The sequence below is a fragment of the Beta vulgaris genome, chromosome 6 (assembly GCF_026745355.1).
Source record: "Beta vulgaris subsp. vulgaris cultivar EL10 chromosome 6, EL10.2, whole genome shotgun sequence".
Taxonomy (NCBI): Eukaryota; Viridiplantae; Streptophyta; class Magnoliopsida; order Caryophyllales; family Amaranthaceae; genus Beta; species Beta vulgaris.
Genome location: NC_079207.1, coordinates 3301776 through 3328599, shown reverse-complemented (window position 1 = coordinate 3328599; position 26824 = coordinate 3301776). Strand labels below are relative to the sequence as shown.

At 32.3% G+C, this 26824-nt stretch overlaps 2 protein-coding genes across 5 annotated transcripts; one reads left to right on the top strand and one right to left on the bottom strand.

Annotated features, from left to right (window-relative positions):
• The first annotated feature begins 8500 nt into the window (after positions 1 to 8500).
• On the top strand, positions 8501 to 24024 carry LOC104895036 (zinc-finger homeodomain protein 6). Of its 3 annotated transcripts, none has more exons than XM_048646186.2 (3): positions 8501 to 10449; positions 10818 to 10913; positions 23486 to 24024. In XM_048646186.2, exons 1-3 carry the CDS (start codon positions 9638 to 9640, stop codon positions 23514 to 23516), a joined length of 939 nt encoding a protein of 312 aa, XP_048502143.1. In that variant the 5' UTR covers positions 8501 to 9637; the 3' UTR covers positions 23517 to 24024. The 3 variants fall into 3 exon arrangements, with proteins under 3 accessions (XP_048502143.1, XP_048502145.1, XP_048502142.1); XM_048646188.2 differs by having other exon boundaries at positions 8502 to 10449; positions 23475 to 23508; XM_048646185.2 differs by lacking the exon at positions 23486 to 24024 and adding an exon at positions 16488 to 17172 and having other exon boundaries at positions 8527 to 10449.
• Positions 22885 to 26523, bottom strand: LOC104895034 (uncharacterized). Of its 2 annotated transcripts, none has more exons than XM_010681432.4 (3): positions 24788 to 26523; positions 23988 to 24067; positions 22885 to 23367 (listed from the first exon to the last, which is right to left on the bottom strand). In XM_010681432.4, exons 1-3 carry the CDS (start codon positions 24982 to 24984, stop codon positions 23222 to 23224), a joined length of 423 nt encoding a protein of 140 aa, XP_010679734.1. In that variant the 5' UTR covers positions 24985 to 26523; the 3' UTR covers positions 22885 to 23221. The 2 variants fall into 2 exon arrangements, with proteins under 2 accessions (XP_010679734.1, XP_010679735.1); XM_010681433.4 differs by having other exon boundaries at positions 24003 to 24067.
• Positions 26524 to 26824: the final 301 nt, after the last annotated feature.

Below are 26824 nucleotides of genomic sequence, written 5' to 3'. Positions count from 1 at the left end.
TCTCGGCTTAATTTTAGACACTGGAGTTAATCTAGAAAAAATGTATGTCCAGCTAAGTGTTCATGAAATGTTCGTTGGTTAGCATTTTGATTGCTAATCAGTGATTCAGTTCTTTTGGCTGTTTAATCTATTGCTGTAAGTAGGAGCTTTCACTACAATGTTCAAGTTCTTGAACACATCATTTGTAATTTTGTATCTACTTGGCACTGAAATTGCGTTCACGTGACAAATCAAACATTTTTCATCTGACTGTTTGATTTGAGAATTCGTATCTCGTGGTGTCGTAGTAATCAACTCAACATATTTTACTAAGCAAAATTAACAAATGACCATTGGATCCTATATACTTCCTCCGTTTCTTTTTACTCGCTACACTTTCCATTATGAGAAGTTTTACATTACTTGCTACACTTCCTTTTTGGGCAATAAACTCTCTCTATCTCTCTCCTCCCACATGGGTCCCTTTTCTTTTTACTCTCTACCTCTCTCTTCTCCAAATATTGCCTAGGAGTCCGTGAAATGAGAAGTGTAGCGAGTAAAAAGAAACGGAGGAAGTACTATATAACTGATAGCACATCTAGTAATGAATACATTCCCTTTTTTTTTACATCACCCTTTTTAGGTGTCTTCCTTTCAGTTGTTTCACTTCGTTGTTTATGTTTGATATATTTTCTTTGAAGACCTATACCTTCTTTGTTTTGCCCCCATATTCTCCCGCCAAAAGGTCTCACCAATCATTACCAACTTCATTAGTCACCCACTTTTGTATTTTTTTATATCATTATTTGGCTACATACTAAATGCATAAATACACTATCCAATAGGTTATTTTTATCCTATTAAGAGCATGTCTGATTTAAGTTGTGGAACGGAAAATGAATTAAAATCAAAATAAAGAATTGGAAATAGAACATTGTTGTTTGATTCAAGTTTGGAATGGGAATGAATGAAATCAAATAAATGAATGGAATGTGCAACAAATGTTGTCATATTTATTGAGTGTTTTTTTGGTTCAAGTCTTCGAATGGAAAGACAAAAATAGTTATTACCACCAACAAATGATTTTTGTTACTTTAAGGGAAATGAAGGTAATGAACTAGGAGAGTACGTTATCACCATATAATGGTAATGGATTGAAAAGGAGTTGAACCAAACAAACAAAAAGAAAGGGAATATGTATTAATTTTCGTTTCTTAATGTCCAAAATAAAATATTGAACCAAACATACTTTAAATCCATCCACCCATTTCATTATTTAATTGAGTGTAGAACTTTCACCTCCACCTTTTTTCTAACAATCTTGATAATACAGGTTTACATCTAGTGATCGAACCATGTATTGTCTCATACAATTGCAGCACGCAACACCAAACTAAGCTTAGTCTAGTGGTAAGAAAATAACCTTTCAACCTAAAGGTTGAGGGTTCAATCTCCACTAGGAGCATTTCGGGAGAGGGTTTCCCCTTACCACCCCCGACTCTCAAAGTGCCTGCCCGCAAACCCAAATCGCGTTGACCTGCGAGAGGTTCCAGTCTGATAACACCATTCATCTTACCATAAGGTCTCCATTGAGGATCCAAAAAAAAAAATTGCAACAGGCAAGTAGTAGAAAGATATGAAGAAGGAATGTTCTATTACATCGCTAATGGTCCATATATGAAGGCTCAAGCAACTAAAAATGCATTTTCTTCATTTTTTGTTTCTTGACCAAACATGAACGAGATTTATCTGAAATTATTGAAACTTATATAAACTTAATGGAGCTTATCTCAATTTATTGAAACCTATAGAAACTTATCTGGACTCGTTAAACTCAAAACTTATTATTATAGGACGAAGAGAACAACCTTAAATATTGGATATCATATGGGCGAAAAGAAATGTCATTCAGTTCTCACTTTTTGTACTCAGAAGTAAAAGCAATATAGTGAATGATTCAAAATTTAGATTCGGTTGATTTCGATTCCAAGATCCGCGACCACATTTCTTTATCGGTTCCGTAAACTAATGTTTCCTGACCAATTTATGATCCAAATTCTAGACTAATTTACTCAACCTACAAGACATGTTCTTGTTTTTATCATGAGTTACATTTAAAAACACGAACTTTTATAAACTCAACTATTTTTATGCATGTGCTATACTCTGAGTACTTAAAATTTTCATCTATTAATAATTTAATTTTTTAATAATTACACCATATATCACTTGGTGCTAGGTCATTTGGTCGATTCAAAACATCATTATTTTTTTCAAAAAATATGAATACCAGTCTATTGTTGGTTCATTGCACACGCGACAAAATTCTAATGCAAGAGGAAAGGTTTCACATGGCACATTATATCTGTAAAGGAATTTTTGCTATAATTAATAATTTCACTGACCTTCTTTATGGGTGTTGCTCTCTGACCTTTAAACTGCATCTCCTGATTCGTATTCTCGAACAATAACAATAAGATGTTATTAGCGTCAAGAATAATTTGTAATACAACCTCATTAAATATGAAGTAGATGACTCTAACGATCATGGTGAATTTCGGAAGGAGAGATAGAACAAGGAGATGACTGCATAAAAGAAATCAAATAAGAAAAATAAAGTTTATGGCTGGAGCCTGGAAGTAGAGATTAACTGTCGCATTATTAATTACAACACATATCTATAATTTTGTGGAAATATGAATCACTAAAAGATGTTAGAACAAATGGTAAATAATGATCACCTGTAATACTCCGTATTTTTAGTAAGTTAATATTTATATCTTTAGAAAAGTTTTGGTTGTTAAAAAGACTTTTTATATATTTAAAAGGCTTTTAAAAGAGTTTTTTAGAAATATTTTGAGTATTTAAAATAAATTTTAGCCCAAATAGATATTTGGGCCTAAGTTTACTAGTTTTAAAACCCAAGTACTTTGGTAACAAAATATTAAAAATATTTTAAAAACAATTCCAAAAAAAAAAAAAAAAGGTTTGCAAAAAAAAAAAAAAAAAAAAAAAAAAATCCGGCGGAGCTAAGAAGCACGCCATTTAGTGAAGATGTTTGTTAAGTTTTGTTAATTGTACTTTTCATTTTATCTTTAGTTATTTTATCTTAGATAATTATGTATATGGGATAATTTATATATTTTCCTAATCTTAGTTGGATAAGTGTACCTATTAGTTATATCTTAGTTAGATTAGTTTATCTTTTTCCCTAAATCTATCTTTTAGTTTCCTAATCCTATTCCGATTCTACTTTTCCAACTAGTATAAATAGGGGTCTCCACCCATCATATTCTTCACACCAAATTTGAGAAATAAATCTCTTTTCTCAAGTTTAAACTTTCTCTCCCTCTTAGCCTACCTTTTCTCTTCTTCATAGTAGTTATTATTAATTTTCAAGGTGCGTGTATTTGTAGATCTTTAATAATTGTTTTTGCAAGTGTAGTATCATGTTTTTAGGAAAATACTTTGGATTGAAATAGATGTTTTTATGAGTTCTATTATGAACTGCATCTGTTTTATATGAACATGTTTGAATGTTTATAAATTTTATTTATGAACTTTGAATTATGTATTTCATTTAATATATTTATAAAGTTTTATCTTTGAATTTATATTCAAATATTTTAGAAGGAGTTTGATCTTTAGTTTCATGTTTATATATTTAAAAAGGAGTGTTTTTGAACTATTATTATTTTTCAAAGGTTTAATTTAACCCTTGAGCAAGTTATTTTATTTATGCCTTTGTATGGCTAAGTTTTAAGAATTATTATTCTTTTTAAAGGAGGATTATTTCAGAAGGATTTTTATTAGATATATGATCTTTTATGATCACAATTTATAAAGAGGCCACGGCTTGTTATTTATTAGCAAGAACGGTAGCTATTATATTATTTACCCATGTACTTTTTGTATAAGTCATGTGGACAAGGTAGTTCCCCTCGTAATAGACTCAGTAAGGAATACTAAACTTGGGGGGTGCACACTTTAGGCAAGGTACCTAGGCAAGGAAAAAGGATTTTTATCAAGGTTATATACTTTATATTATACAAGTATCCAAGGAGTTTATTATACAAATTATTTCAAGTATACAAGGAAGGTTTATATGAGTATTTTGAATGTTTAGTAAAGTATTTAAATTTCCGCATATACATGTACTCAGTATTTTTACTGACACGCTTTTGTTTTGTTTTGTTTTGTTTTATGGCTTTGTCCCTGTGATGACCCTTTTGGTGAGCAGATTTTACAGGTTGATTGATGCATACTTCATATGGGGGAGCTAGTGAGGAATCATAATTAGTCAAGGAGTTGTTATTTTATTTTCTTTATTATTGTCGTCATAGTTGTACAATAAAGTTTATATTTATAAAGAGAAGTTAGTTCAGTTATTCCGCTGCATTAGTTTAAAGTTTAGTTAGTAGTTAGTATTAAAGCCTTTAACGTTATCACGTGGCGGTAATACTCTCAAGTTTCTCAAGGAGTTTTATATTAATATATCTTTTCCAAAAGAGAGAAATTTGGGGGTGTTACATCACCTGACTCATTGTTGGTTAATAGACACATGACAAAACTCTAGTGGCAGATTAAGGGTGCCACGTGGCGTATAGACGTTGTCGAACACGCTTTTTAATATATTTACTAGTTTTTTTGCCCGGGCGATGCCCCGGATCAGTTACAATAAATAAATATATATGTTATTTTTATTATTTCATAATTTATTTTGCTACTTTTTGTATTTTTTGTTCATTAAAAATAAATTGAAAAATTCACATCACGCGTGATAAGTAAAAGATATTTGAAAGCTTTGAGTTTGAAAACAATACATAAAAAGTGATTGTGGTAAGAGAAAACGACATCAATATTCTCTTGTAAGTTACTTAATAAGAGACTAAGAGTGTTAAAGATGTACTCGCTCTGTTTTTTTTTTTAATTGCTACATTTTCCTTAAATGATTGTTTCTTTTTAATTGCTATATTTTTATTTATTTGGGGTACTTGGCCCACCATAAAGTAATGCTTTTATATTTGTTCTTCTCTTTTTCCACCCAAAAATACCACCTTTTCATTATTTTACATTAAATGGATCAAAAAGTATACTCCAAAAAGCTTGAAAATGACATTGCATAAATTATTGTGCATACAACAATGTAACAGTAAAAAAACGGATAGAGTATATACTTGTTAAGTTTTTTTAGTTAATTACAATTATTACAAGACTTTATCATATTTTATTTCAAATAATGAACAACAAAGTCATAGTGTATTGATGGTTAAACTCTTACTTTTCATTTCAAAGGTTACGTGTTCAATACCTTGCACTTACATTTTTTTTAAAGTGAGGAGTGTACCTGAACATAAAACATTTGCATTAGAAATTGAAGGAGAGTGCCACGTGACACATAAACTTTCTCCCCCTTTTAATATATATGTATAGATTATATATATAAATAGATTTCTAATCATAAATGAGGTCTTTTTCACACTATTAATACAAAAAGAGTTTTATCACATAGGTCTATCTTGAGTAATTGAGGTGAAAGATCGAAAATTAAGTTTTGCTGTTCAATCTTTGACCAATAATCATTCTCTATTCTATTTCATTGATGAACCAAATAATATAGTCGGTTCCTAATAATGCAAATTGCCAACAAAATTCTTTTGGGACCAAATGTCATGTTAATAAAACTTCCTCTTTACATATTAAAAAGAATAAAGAAAAAGAAGAATTTATCTCTCCCTCCCCTTTCATTTTTTAACACACAAATAGTCCAAAGGGCAAGTGCACCTTGTGGATGCCAATTTGCCGCGTTGAACATTTAGATAATCAAAGCATAACTAACCACAAAGATATTCGTCAAATTATTTTAATAATTTAATGATTGATTCTCCTTTAATCTTTACAATGTAGGAGTACTAAACCTAACCTCTCAACCCAATATTATACTATTAAAATAGTATTATCTCTCATAGGATTCACAAAAAATTGAGCACTTCTTATCTCATTTTTAAATTACCAACTTTTTTTTGACATTGCCTAATTTTTAAAATCACTAATTTGTCTGCAGTGAAGTATCTAAGTTGTAACCAGTACAACATTTGGGTTTTATTTCAATAGAAAAATCCACATTTCTGAAGCATTTTATTTCCTTATTTGACAAATTTGAGGTAGATAAAGGGAAAAAGTTAAGAAAGATACATTGAACTTAAGTACTATTTGGCTAAATAACCAAGTATCTATACAAATGTATTAAAAGGCGTACGAAAATAAGAAACGGTGCCATGTGGCGCTCTCCCTAGAGAGTTTTAGTTCATGTAATCCATGTACAATAAAAAAATTAAGAAAACAACATTTTGGTTTTATATTCAATAGAAAAATCCACATTTCTAAAGCATTTTATTTCCTTATTTGACAAATTTGAGGTAGATAAAGGGAAAAAGTTAAGAAAGATACATTGAACTTAAGTACTCTTTGGCTAAATAACCAAGTATCTATACAAATGTATTAAAAGGCGTGCGAAAATAAGAAACGGTGCCATGTGGCGCTCTCCCTAGAGAGTTTCAGTTCATGTAATCCATGTACAATAAAAAAATTAAGAAATTGCATAGTATAGGGTTTGATCCCGAGACCTCAAGTACATATACTAAAGTTTTAACCACTAGGCTAAGTTGTATTTAGTGTTATTATCATAAAGTATTATATTAATAAATGAAAGTTTTTCTTACCCGGGGAATAGCCCAAGCCTAATAACTAGTTATATAGCCTAAAGAATGGCAAGGCTTATTAGAAGGAGGATCTTAATTGTGATTGATAGGAATTTAGCCTGTGATGATTTTTTTCTATATTATATAAGGCTTAATTATGATACACAGAGGCATATATTAACATCTACTGCCTCCGTCCCATAATATAATGCCTACTTCATTTTTAGTGGGTCAAACTTTAAATCTTTGACCGAATATTTTCATTTGTATATATAAAAAAACGTATTCAGATGAGATCTTGTTAGATTCGTCTCAATGTGAGTTTCATAATATCAACTTTTTTATATTTTTTATTAATACAAAATTGAAGATATTAAAGGTCAAAGTTACGTCTTGGAGACCGTGTAAAAAAGAAACAAGCACTATATTATGGTGCGGAGAGAGTAGTACTTTCTAAAGTTAAGTAGAGTATGTATATATGTTATGTTAGTGTTGGCCATAAGTCGAGCTGGACTAAAATATGGCTCAACTTTGATTTGATTAATTTCACCAAGGGATCGTTCTTTTCACCTGAAAAATCCTGAATTATATTACACGCACCTTAATTTTTTTTTGATCCATATGAGCCATGAAGGCGGTACAAAGTACAAAGAAGGGAAGGGGGGATTCAAACCTGTGACCTATCGTTCACAGCACTTCAATCTTAACCACTAGACCAAAACATCCTTGGTACACGCACCTTAATTTAATAGACTTAATTAACCTTTATTGGAACTTATTTTTATTAAGTGTTGTGTTAGACATGAAAGCATGTGCCAACAAAATATAAGCACTACTCCCTCCGCTTCTTTTTAATGTATACGCTTTCCTTGTTGGTCTGTTCTTTTTGATGTACACACTATTGCCTTTTCTATTCTTGATAATCTGTCATATCTACTTTCTCCTCTTCTTTCACCATGTCATCCATTTTTTTTAATAATTTAATCCACTTTTTAGTTTTTCTCACTCCTTTTCAGTTTCTCTATCCAGCTTTGCAGTTTCTTTCTCATACTTTTGACATTCCTCCTTGTCCCCCAAAGTGAATTGAGTAAACGAAAAAGAAACGGAGAGAGTATAAGATTTAAATATTGTTGTTAACTGACCTTATATTAGTAATATGCTTGGAATTTTTTTGTTGAAACCCCCTATCTTTCTCATTTAATTGATCATTTGAGACTTGATGTAACAATCATACTTTATAATAATCTCAAAAAAATGTATTTATTTCTTATATTAATGAGTACACGAGCGAAATTGATCGGGCGAGATTCCAATTCGACAGTGCTTCGTAAAACAGTCTTAACTTTTTTTCGTTCTTAGAGGAATTAGACATATGACCTGTCGTTGGAAAGCTCTTTGAAGAAGTTATCACCTCCAATTTGAATTACATCAAAATCATTTATAGATTCAAAGATATATACATTCAAGTTCAGCCTTATGCCATTTTCACAAGATTTCAAGTCACAAATAACATTCTTCAATACTTTTTTTTTTCAAAAAACACCCCACTATGATATCAATTCTTGATATTTTTTTTTGGGAACATGATTGAATCTCTAATCTTGCTAACCTAAAGGGTTGCAATTCTACGTAGCCAAAGATATTTGTTATTTGTCAACAGTAAACAGCATGCCTCCACTCCACCTTCCTACATGACAATCATGGTTATCATCATACTGAATTACTGATCATACTCATTCATCACATCTATAGAGAAATAAAGGGCCAAAACTTGTAAAGTTGGTCAAAAAACTGAGTGGAATTGCAGGCAATTAATAACTCAAGGCGCACCATACAGAGCCAAACAAATGAAGGAAGACAACAGACAGCTGAGAGTGAGTGAGAGACCCTTCACAAAGAAGAAGAGAGAGAATCTGACAATCTGCTGTGAATATGTGTGGACCAACCAATATCCCTCTTTCTCTTCACCTTTTAATTCAACCATTCTCCCCATAAATCAACTATCTACTTCCATCTTTTTCTCTCTCTTAACTTCTAATCTCTCATTAGCTCAGTTAATCACATGATTAATTCTGACTATTCATATAAGTAAGTAGTATCGATACATTCTAAGAACAAACCAAAAATCGATAAGAAATCAAATACAAACACGACCCATTTACCTAACGTGTCAATTCTCGCCTCTAAGTAAAGGTCTTGTCTTGTACCATCGAATATATCGTCTCTTCTTTCATTTTGAAGCAATCATTCTCTTCTTTCCTTTTTGCTCTATGTTGGTAAAATTGTGGAAAAAAAAAAAAGGGTTTTCACATAAAATTACCAACTATTATACAAATAACAAAAAAAGAAGTGTTTGAGTTTGGGGAGAAAAAAAGTGTATTTGTGGGAGCAATAATTAGAAAATAGGACCATACTGCAGGCCATGGGGGAAGAAGAACATGCTACTGTCGGTTGTTCTGTAATACACCTTCATCTTGTACTAGTGCTCCCCTCCCTCCATCCCTATTATTCTTTCTTACAATCAAATCTTAATTAGCTTTGTTTAGTACTAATAATCAACTTTTTTTTTTTTGAGAAATTATGAAAAATTAGCTTAGAAACACCATTAATTTTTCTCTCCTTAATATCTTGTTTTGTTTTTGGAGTTTATAAGTTATCCCCATCAAATCTAGTCCTAACCCACTAACCAATACCCTTTGAAATTAGCTAGGAGATATAGGTTAGTGGATTAAGCACCCACATATATGTCAAAATCATTTTTGTTTCATCATATATAGTTCATAATTAATGGCTAGATATACCCCAAAAATAGCATTTTCACCATTAAGTCTCTCTTAATTATTGTTGTTTGTTTTATTGTATGAAAACTAGATTCAACCCATTAAATCTTTTCTTTTAAGGTAGCATTTTTAGACACATTTTCTTAAGAGTCAATTTAGTATTAGATTTGTGTTTGAATGGAAGTAAAACACCCAAATAAAGAGATCCCAATTCATTTCAATTCTTTCATCTCCAATAATCCTTCATCCTCACCACTATCACCAGCTCAAGAAGAAGAAAAAATTCCAACTCTAACTCCAACTCCAACCCTAGATTCCTCTCATCAACAAATATACCAGTTAAAGGGCATGATCCGATACCGAGAGTGCCAGAAGAACCACGCGGCTCATCTAGGAAGCCGCGTGGTTGATGGGTGCGGGGAGTTTATGCCCTCGGGCGAGGAGGGAACCCCCCTCGCCCTCAAGTGTGCGGCATGCGATTGTCATCGCAATTTCCACAGACGAGAGGTGGAAGGCGAGACAACAACTACTACTACCACCACCACTACCGGTACCAATTCAGGTGGCATACCACTTTTACCACCACCACCTTCTGCAATGACTACAGCAAACTGCTATATTTCATTCAGCAAATACAATAAAAATCGTACACCAGTTACAACAGCTACAACTACTGCAACCGCTATGCCCGTGCACTATCAGCACGGGCAATACACCCACAACCGAGTGCCATTAATGATGGCATTCGGGGGTAGTGGAGCAGCTGCAGAATCCTCCAGCGATGACCTGAACGGGTATCGTGCTGGGAATTCGGATTACGGAGGGCAGATCATAGATCAATATGGACTCTCCAAGAAGAGGTTTAGGACAAAGTTTACTCAAGATCAAAAAGATAAGATGATGGAATTTGCGGAGAAGCTTGAGTGGAAGATTCAGAAGCAAAATGATGTAGAATTGCAGCGTTTTTGCACTGACGTGGGTGTTAAGAGGCAAGTTTTCAAGGTTTGGATGCACAATAACAAGCAAGCTATGAAAAAGAAACAAGCTTAATTTTACTACATATATATGTATGTTGTAGATGATGATTTTGTGAATAATTGAGCTTAATTAGTGTAATTTTTAGGATGATAGATCACTAGATGAGTTTTTTTCATCAATGAATTCTTGCTTGCTTAACAAAAAAAAAAAGAAAAGAAAAAAAAGAGTATGTCCCATTAATCTTCTTTTAAAAAATCAATATATTTTGGGTCTCTACTTTTTAAAGGAATTATGGAGAATTTAGCATTGAGATTCTGCATATTTCTCACAAGTTCTATTAGTTACTATAACATCACTATTGGCAAAGCATGCTTATCAGGAATTCAGCATTGATCAGGAGTCAAAAGTTCATCAAAAGACACAAACTGGCTGGCTTCGCTTCGGTACCGACATCTCTATTGCTAAATTATCAAAGGTATGTTCAAAATGTACGTTTGCTCTATTTTATTTTTTTTGGGTATTATACAAGTATACAACTAAAGTGATGTAAACGGAATTCTATTCGGGATTTTGTGTACATCTCCACGAGATTTTTACGCACTAAATTAGTTGACATGCATCTACTTAATTTCTACTCTAGGACTTTGATAACCCCATAGATCATGTTTTTTAATGTCAAAAGTTATAAGTGGCAACACATTCAGATTACATCCAAAATTATTTATACTCATTTGATTATATGAAACCCTCTCATTTTGCTTATTTACTCAATGAGAAATTACTAAACATAGCATTGAATTTACCAAGCAAAGGAAATGGCTATATTTCTACTAAACATCTACTTAATTTCTACTCTAGGACTTTGATAACCTCATAAATCATGTTTTTTGATGTCATGTTCTCATGTAGTGATATTTTTTTGATATCTTTGCATCAATTTTTGAACTCTGAAGTTATAAGTGGCAACACATTCAGATTACATCCAAAATTATTCATACTCATTTCATTATATGAAACCCTCTCGTTTTGCTTATTTACACAATGAGAAATTACTATAACATAGCATTGAATTTACCAAGCAAATGAAATGGCTAAAATAAAAATTATGTATGTCTCAACCACATAGTTTGCCACATGAAGGTAGAATGAAAAAAGTTCATCTATGAGTTCATAGTAGTACTTTTAGGGATCTTTTGGTTCAAGTCTTCAAGATATGGAATGGAAAGGGATTGTGAACAAATAGAAAAGGAGAATGGTAAATAGTTACCTTAATTGAGTGATAGGAATGCGTGTTATCAAAGGATTTCTCGCAAGTTTTCTAGTATGGAATTTGGTATCTTTTTGAACAAAAATGGTGATATTGTTCCTCCATTGATAAAAAATTTCGATTTTTGGAAATATTCATGATCTTTTGATAAGAAGGCTTTCATTTTTTTCGTTTTCATTTTGGAATCAAAGAAAAGAAAGATATGTAAAATGAATTCTTTATATTGTAATTTGAAATAAAGGTTTTCTCCTCTCTAGGGGAAAGAGACTCGCCAACCTATTCCTATGGAGTACAATGATTTGCTTAATCGATACAAATTGTGATCGAAATCTCGCAGATATTTCGATTCCGGCAAATGATGTCACTATAGCTTCAATTCGATTAATTCTTACCAAATTAGTATTTGCAATTTTAGGAACACAAAGATTTAATCGAAAATATTGACAAATTCAAGCGGAGTTTAAGAAAATAAAAAATAAAAGGTTTTGGTTCAAACTAAGGAATGTGAATAAATGATATCCATTACCACCAAGTAATAAATATTGTTACTAGAGGGGGAGGGAAAAGTAACAAATTGGGGAATCCATTACCATGAAGCAATGGTAATAAATTGATGAGGGGTTGAACCAAACAAGAAGAAAGAAAATTCGTAATTGATCCTTTTTCTAGAAGCCAAGAACTAGTGAACCACACGACCCCTAGACTATTAAATGGCCATTCTTCGTTAAAAACCAACCTACATTAATAGCAATAGATTGATGAGGGGTTGAACCAAACTAGAAGAAAGAAAATCCGTAATTTATCCCTTTTCTAGGAGCCAAGAATTAGTGAACCAAACGACCCTTAGACTGTTAAATAACCATTTCTTGTTTAAAACCAACCTACATTAACGGTAATAGATTGATGAGGGGTAAAACCAAACAAGAAGAAAGAGAATTTGTAATTGATTCCTTTTCTAGGAGCTGAGAACTAGTGAACCAAAATAGACCATTAAATGGCCATTATTTAGTTACATTTACCCCCTCTCACACACCCTAATGCAAACAAAACTCCTGATTTCTAAGAGTGCATTCCAATTTATAATGTTCACCTTCGGATTATTTCTCTAATACATTGTTTGGATACTGGTCAACAATATAAAAGAGAAAGGAAGAGGAGAGATAGAGGAGGGAAAAGAAGGGAGGGAAAGATGAAACTCTATTGTGATGTTCGTTAAAGAAGAAGGAAGAATGGATCATTCTCTTTCCTTCACTTAATCCGTTATCCAAATAAAGGAACTTGTTCTCATTTTTCTTTCCTTTCTCTCCAATTCCTTGAATCCAAACAATGTGTAAAAGACTTTTTGTATGGATAAAAGATTTCCTAAAATCCCCTATACCAAAGCCTTGACAAAATACCCCGAGAAGAGTGTTTGGTCGACTCATTAGTTTTTTTTTAAGGAGAGTTCAACTCAGGATCCGTTCTCCCCAGCTTATTTTCAGTTCAATTCAGTTCAATTCAATTCAATTCAGTTCAATTCAGATCAATTCAGTCCAGAGAACAGGCCCTCATTAAGTATAAGCAAGTTACCATAAGTTGAGAGAGGTCCAAATAAGTTAAATGAACATATCTTAAAAGTTATAAGAATGTATTTGTTACCTCTTGACCTAGATATTGGGAACCCCCCCCCCCCCCCATAAATCCGACACCGTCTTAAGGGCTAAGGCAATAATCCAACACATGATCTACAGCGTGAAAAATGAGAATATGAGATAATGCCCTAAGTTAAAAAGGGAGTTTACAAATAGAGACTTTGCATTTGAGGGTTAATTACGAACTGTCTATGTCCCCTTGTCTTCCTTAAGTAATAGTACTAGCCTACTAGGAATAACAAAAATTCAGATGACTACTTACTGAAGATAAAACAAGATTAACAATTTGAGCATGCCTATTTCACTACTAGAAATAGAGTACTTTCTCAACACAATTGTTTCAATACTTTACTTGAGCGTTAAAATTGAGAAGGCCCTGTTGAAATGAAATCACCAAGTATAGGTACGCTGTAGATCGAGTTCGTAATTAAAAGGGTCGTGTCAAATTCGTGTCATATCGGTAAACGGGTCGAACATATTTAACCCTGATACAATCTGTTTATTAAACTAGTCAAAAACATTCAACCCTAATCCATCCCATTTATTGAACGAGTTAATAAACGGATTACCTAATCGTTTATCAAGCGCAAATATATACATAAACTAAATAATGTATATTTATTTTTAACCCAAGTCTTTTATACTAATAACTTACCTAAATAAACCGAAACGAAAACAACCAAAGAATAAATATTATACATTTATGAAAAATATTCAAATTATTTTAAGTCCAACTAATAATAATGATAGTAGAAATGTAAATAGTAGTTAAACGAATTGTTATATTGGATTCGGGTTCAAAATATTCAACCCTAAATCAACCCGTTCAATAAATGTGTTGTGTCGAGCCAACCCGGCCGCTTACTTATACTGGTTGAAAACCTTACCAAACCCACTAATTTTGTGTCGTATTCAGATCGAATTAACAGATCGTGTCAATTTTTACCACCTCTAATACGCAGTAATCCCTCCCTTTCTAATGCTTGGATATTTTCCAATGAATAAGCCACGTCTATTTAGCTAGGTTCTTATAGCATAGATGTACTATTAACTGTCTTACTAGAATTTCTCTAGGTAAGTAAGATGAAAGGTGTTATAAGGCCGAAACCTCCAAGTTAAGGTTGAAAAGATCTCTCCTTACTCTTCTTGTCTTTACCTTTTCTGTTGTTTTCTTTCATCGGATAATGGTAGTAGTCGACTAGTGGTGGAATTAAGAGCAATGATGGAGATATTATTTGATGTACGGTCATGCGTCTCCCTACAATGCTACAACACTACTAACTAAACTGGTATAAATCTACAAATGCTAAATTAAGGCCAACTAACCTGTTTTTTTTTTTTTAAATATATATATACACATATGAGCCACAAAAGCAGTACAAAAAAGGGGAGGGGAGATTCGAACATGTGACCTATCGTTCACAGCACCTCAATCTTAACTATTAGGCCAAGACATCCTTGATAGCCAACTAGCCTGTTAAGTACTTCCTCCGTGTTTTTATTCTTGCTACATAGAGAAAGTGGGGGGTTTTTAAGAAAGGTAGAGAGAGAAAGTAGGGGACCACCACTTTTTGAATAAAACATTTGTTAAGGAAAAAGTATGAGTATTTTAAAAGAGAAGGTGGAGGACCACCAACTTTTTAATAGTATTTTAAGATTTTTATGGTGAAAAGGAATCCATTTATGGTATGTAGCATCTATTATGACATTTCCATTTAAGGGAAATGTAGCATCTATAAAAAAACGGAGGAAGTATATCATGTGTGTGAAAAATCCACGACACCATTGGGTCTAAAAAAATTCGATGACATTTAAACCTATATTATCATTAGATTGCAATTTTGGCGAGCGTAAATACGTGATGTAACATTTTTTTCCTCTATTATTATCTTACCCTTTTCGCAGCAGGGATGTGAAATGCATATCAATCTTATTACAAATTATTTTTGTGCACTTATCTTGTATATAAAAACACAATAAGGTCGCACTAAAAAGTCTTACCAACAAAGTGCAGTCATTTGGGTTCTTAATTTGCTGCTTACGATTAAAACAAGATTGAGGCCAAAAAAGGAACAATAATTATCTCTAAACTTAAGTTTTTGAGGCCCGAGCTATGCCCCGAGTAAGAAAATATTTCATTTATTAATATAATACTTTATAATAATAACACTAAATACAACTTAGGCTAGTGGTTGACACTTTAGTATATGTACTTGAGGTCTCGAGATCAAACCCTATACTATACAATTTCTTAATTTTTTAATTGTACATAGATTACATGCGCTAAAACTCACTAGGGAAAACGCCACGTGACACAGTTTCTTGTTTTCGCACGCCTTTTAATATGTTTGTATAGATGTCTCCTTCCAACTTTCTTAGACGAACCGGAGTTGTTCTCTACCCTTTAGTTTTTATAATTGAATTTCCATAACTTTCGATGTACATTTTAAGCAACAATATCTTCATTGCGTATTTGGCCTTATGATTGAAACATAAGAATCATGGAAAAGTATTTCTCACTTCAACCATCAATTTGAAGACTTGAAAGTTAAGTGCAGTTTGGTTGCAGTCCATGTGAAATGTTACTAGTGGTGGATCCATTTAATTCAACATGTTTATTCACGTATAAATCACAAAATAAAATTTGTGAATAATATAAATTGTCAAAGTATCACATTTAATTTGAAATGGAAAAAATATTTACAAAGGTTGAAAGAAGACATGAAATATCTATTGGGAAGTTAGAAGTAGTAAATCATAAAACGGATTTTTCAATATATATACCATCGACAATTTTTCTTATTCACTACATATGCCCTCGATTTTTTTCCAAATTCACCATACTATCTCAATAATTCACATGTGCCCGTCATAATTAGTGACTATCAACTTTTTAACCATTAACCCCTACTTCTGTTACAAAACATTAATAAATCTATATTTCACTAAGAACGTGAAAACTCAATTGTTGCAATAAAATAAAAGCGAGTTAAGTATTATGCATGATATCGGAATATACTTTTCTCGAAAAAAACCAAACAAAGAGATAACATGAATGAGCCCTACACTAGTGAAATTATCAATTGCCCTTCAACTCAGTTGTTTGTCAACCAAATACGAAAGATGTTAAAAACTTTTTCATACTTTCAAGGTTGCTATATATATCAATGACAATGCGCGCTTATTGGTGGCCTATCTTAGCACCAACCTCACCTGCAACATCGGAGGCTCTCTCTTTGGCTGCCTCATACATGACCTTGGCTTCTTCACTCAAACCACTTTTACGCACCATGTTGTATGCTTCCTCGACCTTGTGATTCGCTTCATCATACAACTCTTCTCCATTATCTTTAACAGATGCAGTACATGTATTCACCTTTTCGGATGCATATTCGTTTCGATCTGGCGAGATCAACATGTTTAGTGATCAAGAAAAGTGCAGTATCATAATTGATAACTCCAGTTCAATAAAGTCACGAGGAGATCGAAAAGAAATCCAATTACCAGATGCAACAACGTCTTTGGCTTTCTCCATCAAGTCTTCTACGCCTTCTTGCTTGTGTGCCCACCGTCTGTCATAGAACATTGCAGTTCAAGATTAAGGCTATTGCTATCGAGAGATGTTTCCTTAAAACAAATATTTAATTCCAAACTTGTATTTTCATGTGACTAGAACTTGAGCCTGCATAGAGACGGGGCAAATATGGGCAGAAATAATGAGGACGTGTATAATTGAAACAAGATGAATGTATAACATTCGTATTTCCAGCTGGCTATGGCGACCATCTTTAAAAGTTGAAACAACTGATAAATTTCATGTTCTCATTATTCTTTCCCTTACAGTTTTACAATTGATCCAAATATTTTCTTTTGTCTAATCTTCAAACAATTTAAAATAAATATATTTTAGAACCCTTATATTTTGGAGCCCTATTATGTCGCCGTGATTGCATGAGCCAAGAATCACCCCTGAACCTGCAACATAATGGATCACTATAGCTGACTCCGTTAAGTTCGCCACCATAAAACTCAACAGTTACACCTACTTGTTCAACGCTATACTTTGATCTACTCTTCTAAAAAGAACGTCAGCTCTAACAATTTCGTCCCCATCTATCAAAACGACCGGAAAGGTTTAACAAAAAGAGTAGGCATACGACGTACAAAAAGTTTACTTTAGGATTGAGAACATTAACTATTGATAAATCTCTAACTTTAAGTCTTTTTTAAAAAACCTCACCCGATTCACTTGAGAAATTCCTCTTATCCCCTCAAGTGAGCCCGCTTCATCTTACCATTAAAAAATAGAGATGTATTATATATATATGGGACATTTTCAATCCGTACGTTTACACCGCAATGAGGAAGTTTAAATTATTTTATGTCAATCAATAACAACTAAGCATGACATATAAAATGTATAAGGTCTTAGGTAGACAATCTATCTACCTCAAACTAAGGCCTTGTTTGGTTGACAAAACAAATCATGGAAAGTGCAAATTCCTAAAAAGTAGAAGTATATAAAGTTGTTTGGTTGGCAAAACCATGGGAATCTGCACTTCCTAGGAAGTTCTATTTCCTCCAAAATGGAGGAAGTTACTTATCTAGGTTCCCCTAGATAAGTAGAGTTTCTCATAGGAAGTTCTACTTCCCATTATCAACCAAACACAATTTTACACTTTCTAGGAATTTCAAATACATGAAAATAATAACTTCCTAGGAAGTATGACTTCTTATATACAACCAAACAAGGCCTAGAAAAGCTTGACAATGTATCTACCTCAAACAATTGACAATCTATATATCCTCCTGTGCGTTTGCTTTTATTTTGAATTTGAAAAGCAGTCCCTCCCAATTTTACCTAGTGCAGCTTTTTAAAGTGACAATTACCCTTAAAATCGATGTTTCATGTTGGAAGGTACTCTCCGACAGCCAAGTTGCACAAGGCTAAGGGTAGCTTGATGGTTAACGTTTCAATTAAATCTTCCAAAATCTTAGTATTAGAGTCCGTTTGGTATTATTATAGTTTTCTGTTTTTTAATTTTTAATTTTCAAAATCATATAATATATATTCTATAATAAATAAAAAATTAGTCAAATTTATTGAAAATATCTTATAATAAAAAAAAACAATAACGAACAAATCCTTAGCTTATTTCGGTATGGGTTCTCCTCACCTAATTTCTTAAATAAACGGATTTCAAATAACTCACCAAAACTTCACAAAACTTAATCACTAAAGCATTAATTACAACTCATGAAAACTTGAAAACTTATCTGAATTTACTTAAATTGTAGAACTTTAAGATAAAGAGAGCTCACTTTAACTCTAAATTCCTAACGATCTATTTGGTTATTATTCATAAATGGTAAGAATAGTAATATATGTAGAATTTTTAGAGGAGGAAAGAGAGAAAACTTGGAGACAATTAAAAAGACTATATTTTTATATATTTCATACTCACATCATGAATAAACAAAACAACCTTTAAATAGGCATATAAAGCACTACTAATAACATGTTCACACTACTTGCTATCCCACTAACTAGACCATTATCTAGACCACTACTTCTTAACCCACTAACTAATTATTAGCAACAAATTCTAACTATTAGGAAAACTATTTGACTAATTTTGTAGCATAATCCAACAATATATCTATTGTAAATTTCTAAAGAAATTCTAATATCAATACCTATGAATATGATAATGAAACCTTATCACATAGCATAAAAAATTTCTTTTATAAATTTCTACTATCATCACCCAACCACATTCCCGAGTGACCGATAATGAAATTTTAGGAAGAAAATGAAAATTTGAAAATAAGATAGTATTACCATGAGAAATTACGTGGGATTTTCTTTACAAATTTATACTACAATGTATTATCATTACCACCATTTATCAACATTAAGCAAACTAGCTTCCTAAATAGTGAAGCTAGCATAAAAGTTTTAAAGAATACCCGGAGAGGTCGTCAGTCCAAGAATGAGCAGTCTCTCTAGCCTTATTTATGACGGTGTTTTCCGCCATTCCCATCTCATTCTCTGCCGCCCAACACATCCTTCCATTTTGTGCAACCACTATCACCGCAAAAACCACCGCCACCGCCCACATTATTTGTATAACTCTTCTACACGCCATTGTTACTAGCTCTTTCTCTTTGCCTTTTCTGTTTACCTTTGGGAATTAAAAATGCTTTTGATATTCAACAATAATAATGGACTAATATTATAATCTTGAATTGAGAATGGAAGTTAGTAAACAAAGGTTTTGAAACCGTGGCATCTAGGTTTTGTTCCACGTGAGGGGTAAGGGTTTGTCTATTTGCCACGTTTAAGATCACCCTTCTTTTTCTTTTTCCCAAAAGTAAAATATTAAATATTTAAAAATTATTAGAAAAGACGGTTTAATTTCAATATAAAAGTAAACATAGGCACTAAATGAATTAAATTAGTTACTGAAAGAAATTAACCTAGTCATTATATATTGGGCTAATTCTCTTTTTAATATTAAACTTACCATGACCTAATTTTAATTTAAAAGTAAGCGATCTCTTACCAGACAAACTCCTAAACATTTTCCTCATATGTTTGTAATACAATAGGTATTAGGATTATTCTTAGGTTGGGTGGGTTTAGTTTGCGATGTAACTCGAACTAAACAGCAAATATATGGTGTAATATTTTTCCAACTCAAATGCACCACATTTTTCTCAAATCAAACCAAATAACACGGTTTAGTGCGTTGCAATTTAACCATATTTTTCTCAATATGAGTTTTAATTTAAGAATAAAAAAAATTGGTACAAAGTTGTTGATAAACCAAAACATAATTCTCTAAAACTATATAATATATACAAATAATGAAAAAAAACAGACTTTACAGTTCACAAATTTCCATTGACAAACGAAAATAAAAGACATAACAAATAGTATACATTTTGTCCCAAAAAACAAATAATAAACAAAGGAGAGAAAAAAAAGAAGGCACGCAGGCTTCACCATACCCTAAACCAAAATAAGTAATTTTTGTTAAAAAATCATATAATTTTACGGTTTACGGTGCGATTGCAGTTTACAAAAAAATTCAAACCCAATCCAAACTGCGATTTGTTTGAAATTACAAACTAAATCACAATATTGAAACAGCAAACCAAAAGAAGTTTAGGTTAGAATTTAATACAGTTAGAATCGCACTTTGAACCGCCCTAATTAGACATTATTGATATTTCTTTTGTAAGTTGACAGTTCAGTAAGTTTGATCTACGTATACAAGATGTTTGCGGGTCTTGTGGCATGAACTCTATCCTATTTTTTTTTGGTAAGAAGAAGTGGCCCGCACCCCCTCGAGTCTCAATGGGCCACACACTTGAAAGTAAGGGGGAAGGGTAAGGGAAATCCCTAAACCAAAATAAGTAATTTTTGTTAAAGAATCATATAATTTTGCGGTTTGCGGTGCGGTTTCAGTTTACAAAAATTCAAACCCAACCAAACTGCGATTTTTTTGAAATCACAAACTAAACCACAATTTTGAAACAACAAATCAAAAAAAAGTTTAGGTTAGAATTTAATACGGACCGAATCGCACTTTGAACTGCCCTAATTAGACATTATTGATTCTTTATTTAAGTTGACTGTTCAGTAAGTCTGATCTACGTATACAAGATATGTTTGCGCGCGGGTCTTGTGGCATTAACTCTTTCCTATATATATTTTTTTTGGTAAGAAGAAGTGGCCCGGACCTCGGTCGATCTTAATGAGCCATACACTTGAGAGTAAGGGGGAAGGGTAAGAGGAATTCCTACCCTCAAAGTGCCTCTAGTGGGGATTGAACCTCCAACCTCAAGACCAAGTACCTTACCACTAGACCAAGTACTACTTGGTAATTAACTCTTTCCTATATACTCTCCAATAAGGGGACCTATGTGCAAAGATACATAATCTAGTAGGAGTATCGTTCTTCGCCTTTTCAGATTGTACATCCACTATGACCCTATATGCCAAATATTAGGGGTGGCAATCAAGTTGGGTCGGCCAAGTTTAGGTCGACATCATTTTTATTTCGATTTAATTACCCCTAATTTAAATGTGACTTGATTTTAATTTTAGGTTAAAAATTCATAACCCGACCCCGACCTGCCAGGTTTTGGATCTGTCCGAAACCAAGCCAATATGACCTGATTTATATTTTATAACTGCAATAATTATATATTATTAAATTAAAGCATTGCAAATTATAACTTCAAATATCAATTAAATCAAAGATTGAAACTTCAAAGCCATAAATTAACCACCGACTTCAAATTAAGAAATGGTATTGGCTCAATACAAGTATATAAATAAGAGATAGGCGACTGAAGTTATAAAATCGAGTTACTTTTAGGTTGACCAACGTTTACCTAACCTTAATTCTAAATCGGGTTGTTCGAGTTCAAAAGGTCAACTCGAACCTAAACCGTTAAGGTATCAGGTCGGTTGGGTCAACCCATTTTTAATTTTAGGTCAAATATCTTAGCTCAAACCCGAAAATCTCAGGTTCGGTTCAAGTCATGTTATCAAATTGGGTCAACTTTTACCAGCCTTAATGACGATGCAGCTTAATTCATGTTTTTTTTTTGCGGTACTACATGTGTATTTTTTGTGATAATTTATACTACGATGGTACGAGGTATAAAATCTCATAATGGTACTTATTTTCATTTAGGCGTGTGTTATGGTAAACTTTGATTGAGCCTATGTTAAGACTAAACTTAAAATAAACAATATTACTTCCATATTTTTTTAGTTGCATCATTTGCTTTTGTAACACTATTGATTAATCAAATTTGTTGAACCATCTCACATCATTATATAAGAAAAGACATTTTAAGCGGAGTCTTGTTAGATTCCTCTCAATGCGAGAATTTCAAATATCAAATTTTTATAATTTTTACTTACACCTAATAAGAGATATTAAAGTTGAAAAAAGCGTCTCGGCAAATTTGAAAAAGCAGATGGTGTAACTAAAAAAATATAAAGGTAGATAGTATAATGTAAGTTTTTTTTGTCAAAGGTATTACTCGTTGTCTGTTTGCAATTAGTAGTTTCTTTGTCTAGATATTATCGTATAGTTAGGACCAATATCTCACCTTAAAAATTATGAATATCCAATCATAATCATAATTTATAAAATATATAACTAGTTATTAGGCCCGGGCTATGCCTCGGGTAAGAAAAAATTTTATTTATTAATATAATACTTTACAATAATAACACTAAATATAACTTAGCCTAGTAGTTAGAACTTTAGTATATGTACTTGAGGTCTCGGGATCAAATCCTACACTATGCAATTTCTTTATTTTTTTAGTGTACATGGATAACATGAACTAAAACTCCCTAGGGAGAGCGCCACGTGTCACAGTTTCTTGTTTTCGCACGCTTTTTAATATATTTGTATAGATTTTCTGAAAGTGCTTGTACATCGTTGGATACTCTTTGAAATAAAATTGAATTAATACATAACGACAATGAAAATTATTGAAACGTCACGATTAAGGCAAAAAAAAAATATACAAGCTGTATATATACTCATATAAATCTACTTGGTGTTTTGAGTGTGCAATGTACACCTAGAAAATCTTCGTGCACTAGTTATAACTTATAAGCACACAATATCTTGAAGTCATTATACATATAACTACTAATAACATCAACACTAATTGCAAAACTAAATCCAAAACAAGAATAGCAAATATTGCTTATCAGTTATTATCTGAAAACAAGACATAATTATTCCCTGAAGCTGATCAAAGAAGAGTGTCGACTGCACTGTTAGCACCAACCTTAGCTTAACCAGCCTAACTTGCCTCTGATTTAGGCTAATTTCTAGTGCCTATCTAATCTTCTTTGATGATTTTGTGAGCCAAAGAGGCGTAGGCGGCCCCAACATCTTTCTTTGCCTCGTCGTAGAATTTTTCATTGTCGTCTTTCTTTGATGCGTGCGAGACTGCGTGCACTTTCCCTGTTGCGTATCCCGTCGTATCTGGTCACATCAACTATAAGTTTTAGTCATCACAGCATATATATATATGTAGGTGTTTTCTAGTACATTTTATGTTATTTGGAGTGTGGCATTCATTCGTATTGAAGATCTAACACAGGTATTTGAAGTGGAATGAAGGATCCAGCTAAAATTGTTTATATCGACTGCACAATATGGTCGATGCAACCATTTCATGATCTCTAAAAAGGTACAAAAAACTTTGCATATTGTGTATAGCAAGTGTACCATGTATAATACGGTTTAGCCACCCCTTTTTTCATTATAAAAGAAACACTTTTGTATAAAGTTGACTTTTATGTGATTTAACCATTCTTCATTATAAAAGAAACACTCTTTTATAAAGTTGACTTTTATGTGATTTAGTACGATACACCCGATATATATAGGATCTATTGAATTAAATGAGAGAAGTTTGAAATGAGTGAAGTTGTTTGTTTTTAACTACTGTAGATGAGACTAATTTATTTATGCCCCTGTGTCATATCAGTTTTGTAATTGTCAAATTTGATTTTTTTGAACAAAAATAAACTGGAAGATCAAATGTAGGTACCCTTTTACGGAGGATTTTAAGTAATGAAGGAAAATATATATATAAATACCAGGTACAGTGTTACCGGTAGATGTATGCATCATGTCTTCAGCGCCTTGTTTCACGTCCTTGGGGTTAACACTCAATTTTCTGTCACAAAATATACCCTTGCTTTAGAAATTATAAATTGCGTTGATGATATGATATAAATTAAAATTTAAACATTTCCTTCAAAAAATGGTGTCACATTTATATAACACTCCTCTATTAATTAAAGTTAATCAGCTTTGTTATTAGAATGTATACAACTATACATGTATCTCAATTTTTATCGAAAGTAAAAAAGAATGCTCCTAGTGCTTGCGTCTATTGCCTACTTTTTTGTGAAAACTTTCAAGATACATTGGACATATACACCATTATACACTTCCTTTTTTTAATGCATGCACAATTTATATACTAATACGTTTTTCAAATTATTATGTAAATTACTGTTGAATTAATCATTCAATCTCGATATTATTTTCAAACTATAAATATTTATGCTCAAAGCTATTTAGCAGCAAAATGAAATTCCAATTGTTTCTACAATTATGAAATTGAGAAAACAATGCTCAAACAATTCTCGTCTTTTTAGTTTTGACCGATAATCAACTATATATTAAGAAAAGAAAATCATTACTAAATTGAACACAAAATTGGTTTTGATTTAGCACGGGATGTATTTATAATCTACAAACACACGAGCTCTATCATTGATGTACACTGAAAAAAATTATTAGATGAAGCAAATCACTTTTTATTTTGGATCAATAAATCCCCATGCAACGTAGTATAATAACTAGAATTTGCACCCAAAAAAAATAGTACCCGGAGATTTTGGCGTAAGCCCAACTAGCCCAAGACTCACTGGACTCCTTAGCCTTTTCAGCCGTGTTCATGACGGAGTCTTTTGCTCCTCCCATATCGAAGGTTGCCAAACACATCTTTCCGTTCTCCGCCACCATTATCGCCGCCACTGCCACCACCATCATCCACACCAACGGTTGCACTTTTCTACAAGCCATTTTTTCTCTCTTTTTTTCTATGAATATATTAATTTGTCTCTTAGAATTGAATATAATGTGTATTTGATGTTAAACAAAAAATGTTATTGTCAATGTGGAGGTTAATAAAATAGTCAAATCTCTTTTAAAGTAAGGTTGTCAAGGAAAATTAAAGGAACAGAGAATTCATCTCCTTAAAAATCGTTATTGGATGGTATATTGCCATAGATTCTGTTGTTATTATCCACCAATAATTATTTTATCTTGTTGCCAAATTTTGTAGTTTTTCCACTTTTGTCTCCTCTTTTCTTTCGCGTCTTTTGCATTTTCTAAAGGTGTCTTTCTCAACCATTTCTTCTAATTTTCTTTTTTTGACTTTTCTTCTTTCTATTATACTTCATCTATTTTTTAAAAATTGCACCACTTTCTTTTTAATTTGTGCGTATTTCTTCTTAATTACATTACATCCCATTTTGGTAAGTTCTTTGGACCAACCTTTTTACCCTCTTTTGACTACCCATCCATCCCATTTAATTATTTAACCTACCCATGGGAATTAAGGACATTATGTCCATCGTCACTCTCTATTTTTTTTATCAAACAAATGGTGCAATTAAAAAAACGGAGGAAGTATATGACAAGGCTAAACACGATTACCCTCGTTAATTAAAAAAAAGGTTAATACCACACTACCACTGTCTTGTAGAGGGTTATGACTTATGAGCCCAGCTATTCGAGTACTACTTTGTGTCTTTGTTCATGCTTAAACTTATTTGATTAGTAAACCTGTTCACGTTTGCCTCGGTTGCACAAAAGTAGTACCTATTAGTTGCAGAAGCCATTAACTAATACACTAGCTAGCGCTCGGTGGAACTAGTAATCATAATAATATTTCCTAGGACAACAATTAGTTTTTGACAAAACTAGTTATTGGATTATCTAAGAACAAAAAGAAAATAGTGAATTATGTTTCACTTTTAAAACTAGTTCAAAAAACTAGCAAAATCTTTATCCAATTGAAAATAATAATATTGTCTCTACTATCAAAGCGCTACTCTACCAAACACATTAAATTTTTTTACCTTTATAAGAGTTTTGCTTCAATCAAACATTCTAAAACTACTCGATCTAAAAAGTTTTTGCCGAACATACCTTCAAATTTTGGTTGAAATTTTTGGGAGAATAAGAAGAATAGACTTATCGTACCATGTTAATATTTCTAATTGAATTGTTAGACAATTAGCCTGACTCGAAGTTGAATGAGTAGGTTGATCAAAGGCGAGGCACCTCTTTAGCTATTAATGATATAGGAGAGGAAGCCTAGCATGAAAGAGAAGAGTTTATCAGCAAGCCATAGATGACTTGCTTGGTGCCTTTTAGAGTACATATATATATAGATTGCAATGACATTGTAATCTATAATTTATATTAGACTCAGGCAAGTCATCCTTGGCTACCAAATAAGACTCTTTTCTTCATGTAAGACTCCTTTCCTCATGTAAGAGACTTCTTCAGCCTTTCTATATATAGCTTAGCTTCCTCTTTCTCTCTTTCTACAAACTATTGAGAAGTTGGAGATGAGAAATTTAGATTTCAGGAAACAGTTATATAAGCTACAAATTAGAAGAGTAAAAGAATATATATATTATTTAATAATAATTAATGGGATCAGATTCTTTAGACCACTTTAATTTTAGCCCACTTTCTAATTGGATGATATATGCGTTATTTTATCCATAAAATTGAAATTATAATGTCCTCCTTTCTAGTTTTTCTCTTTATAAAATATACTTCACTGTATTTCAATTTGACTGGATAAAATTTCAAATGTATATACATATACATGCAAATTATAATTATT

What these genes read in the sequence shown, in the direction of transcription:
- LOC104895036 (XM_048646185.2), top strand. Translation starts at nt 9,638, where the DNA reads ATGGAAGTAAAACACCCAAATAAAGAGATCCCAATTCATTTCAATTCT. An exon ending in ACTGACGTGGGTGTTAAGAG is followed by an intron (nt 10,450 to 10,817) that starts GCAAGTTTTCAA and finishes CATGCTTATCAG; the next exon opens with GAATTCAGCATTGATCAGGA. An exon ending in CTATTGCTAAATTATCAAAG is followed by an intron (nt 10,914 to 16,487) that starts GTATGTTCAAAA and finishes CATACTTTCAAG; the next exon opens with GTTGCTATATATATCAATGA.
- LOC104895034 (XM_010681432.4), bottom strand. Translation starts at nt 24,984, where the DNA reads ATGGCTTGTAGAAAAGTGCAACCGTTGGTGTGGATGATGGTGGTGGCA. An exon ending in GCTTACGCCAAAATCTCCGG is followed by an intron (nt 24,068 to 24,787) that starts GTACTATTTTTT and finishes ATTTTGTGACAG; the next exon opens with AAAATTGAGTGTTAACCCCA. An exon ending in TACCGGTAACACTGTACCTG is followed by an intron (nt 23,368 to 23,987) that starts GTATTTATATAT and finishes TGATGTGACCAG; the next exon opens with ATACGACGGGATACGCAACA.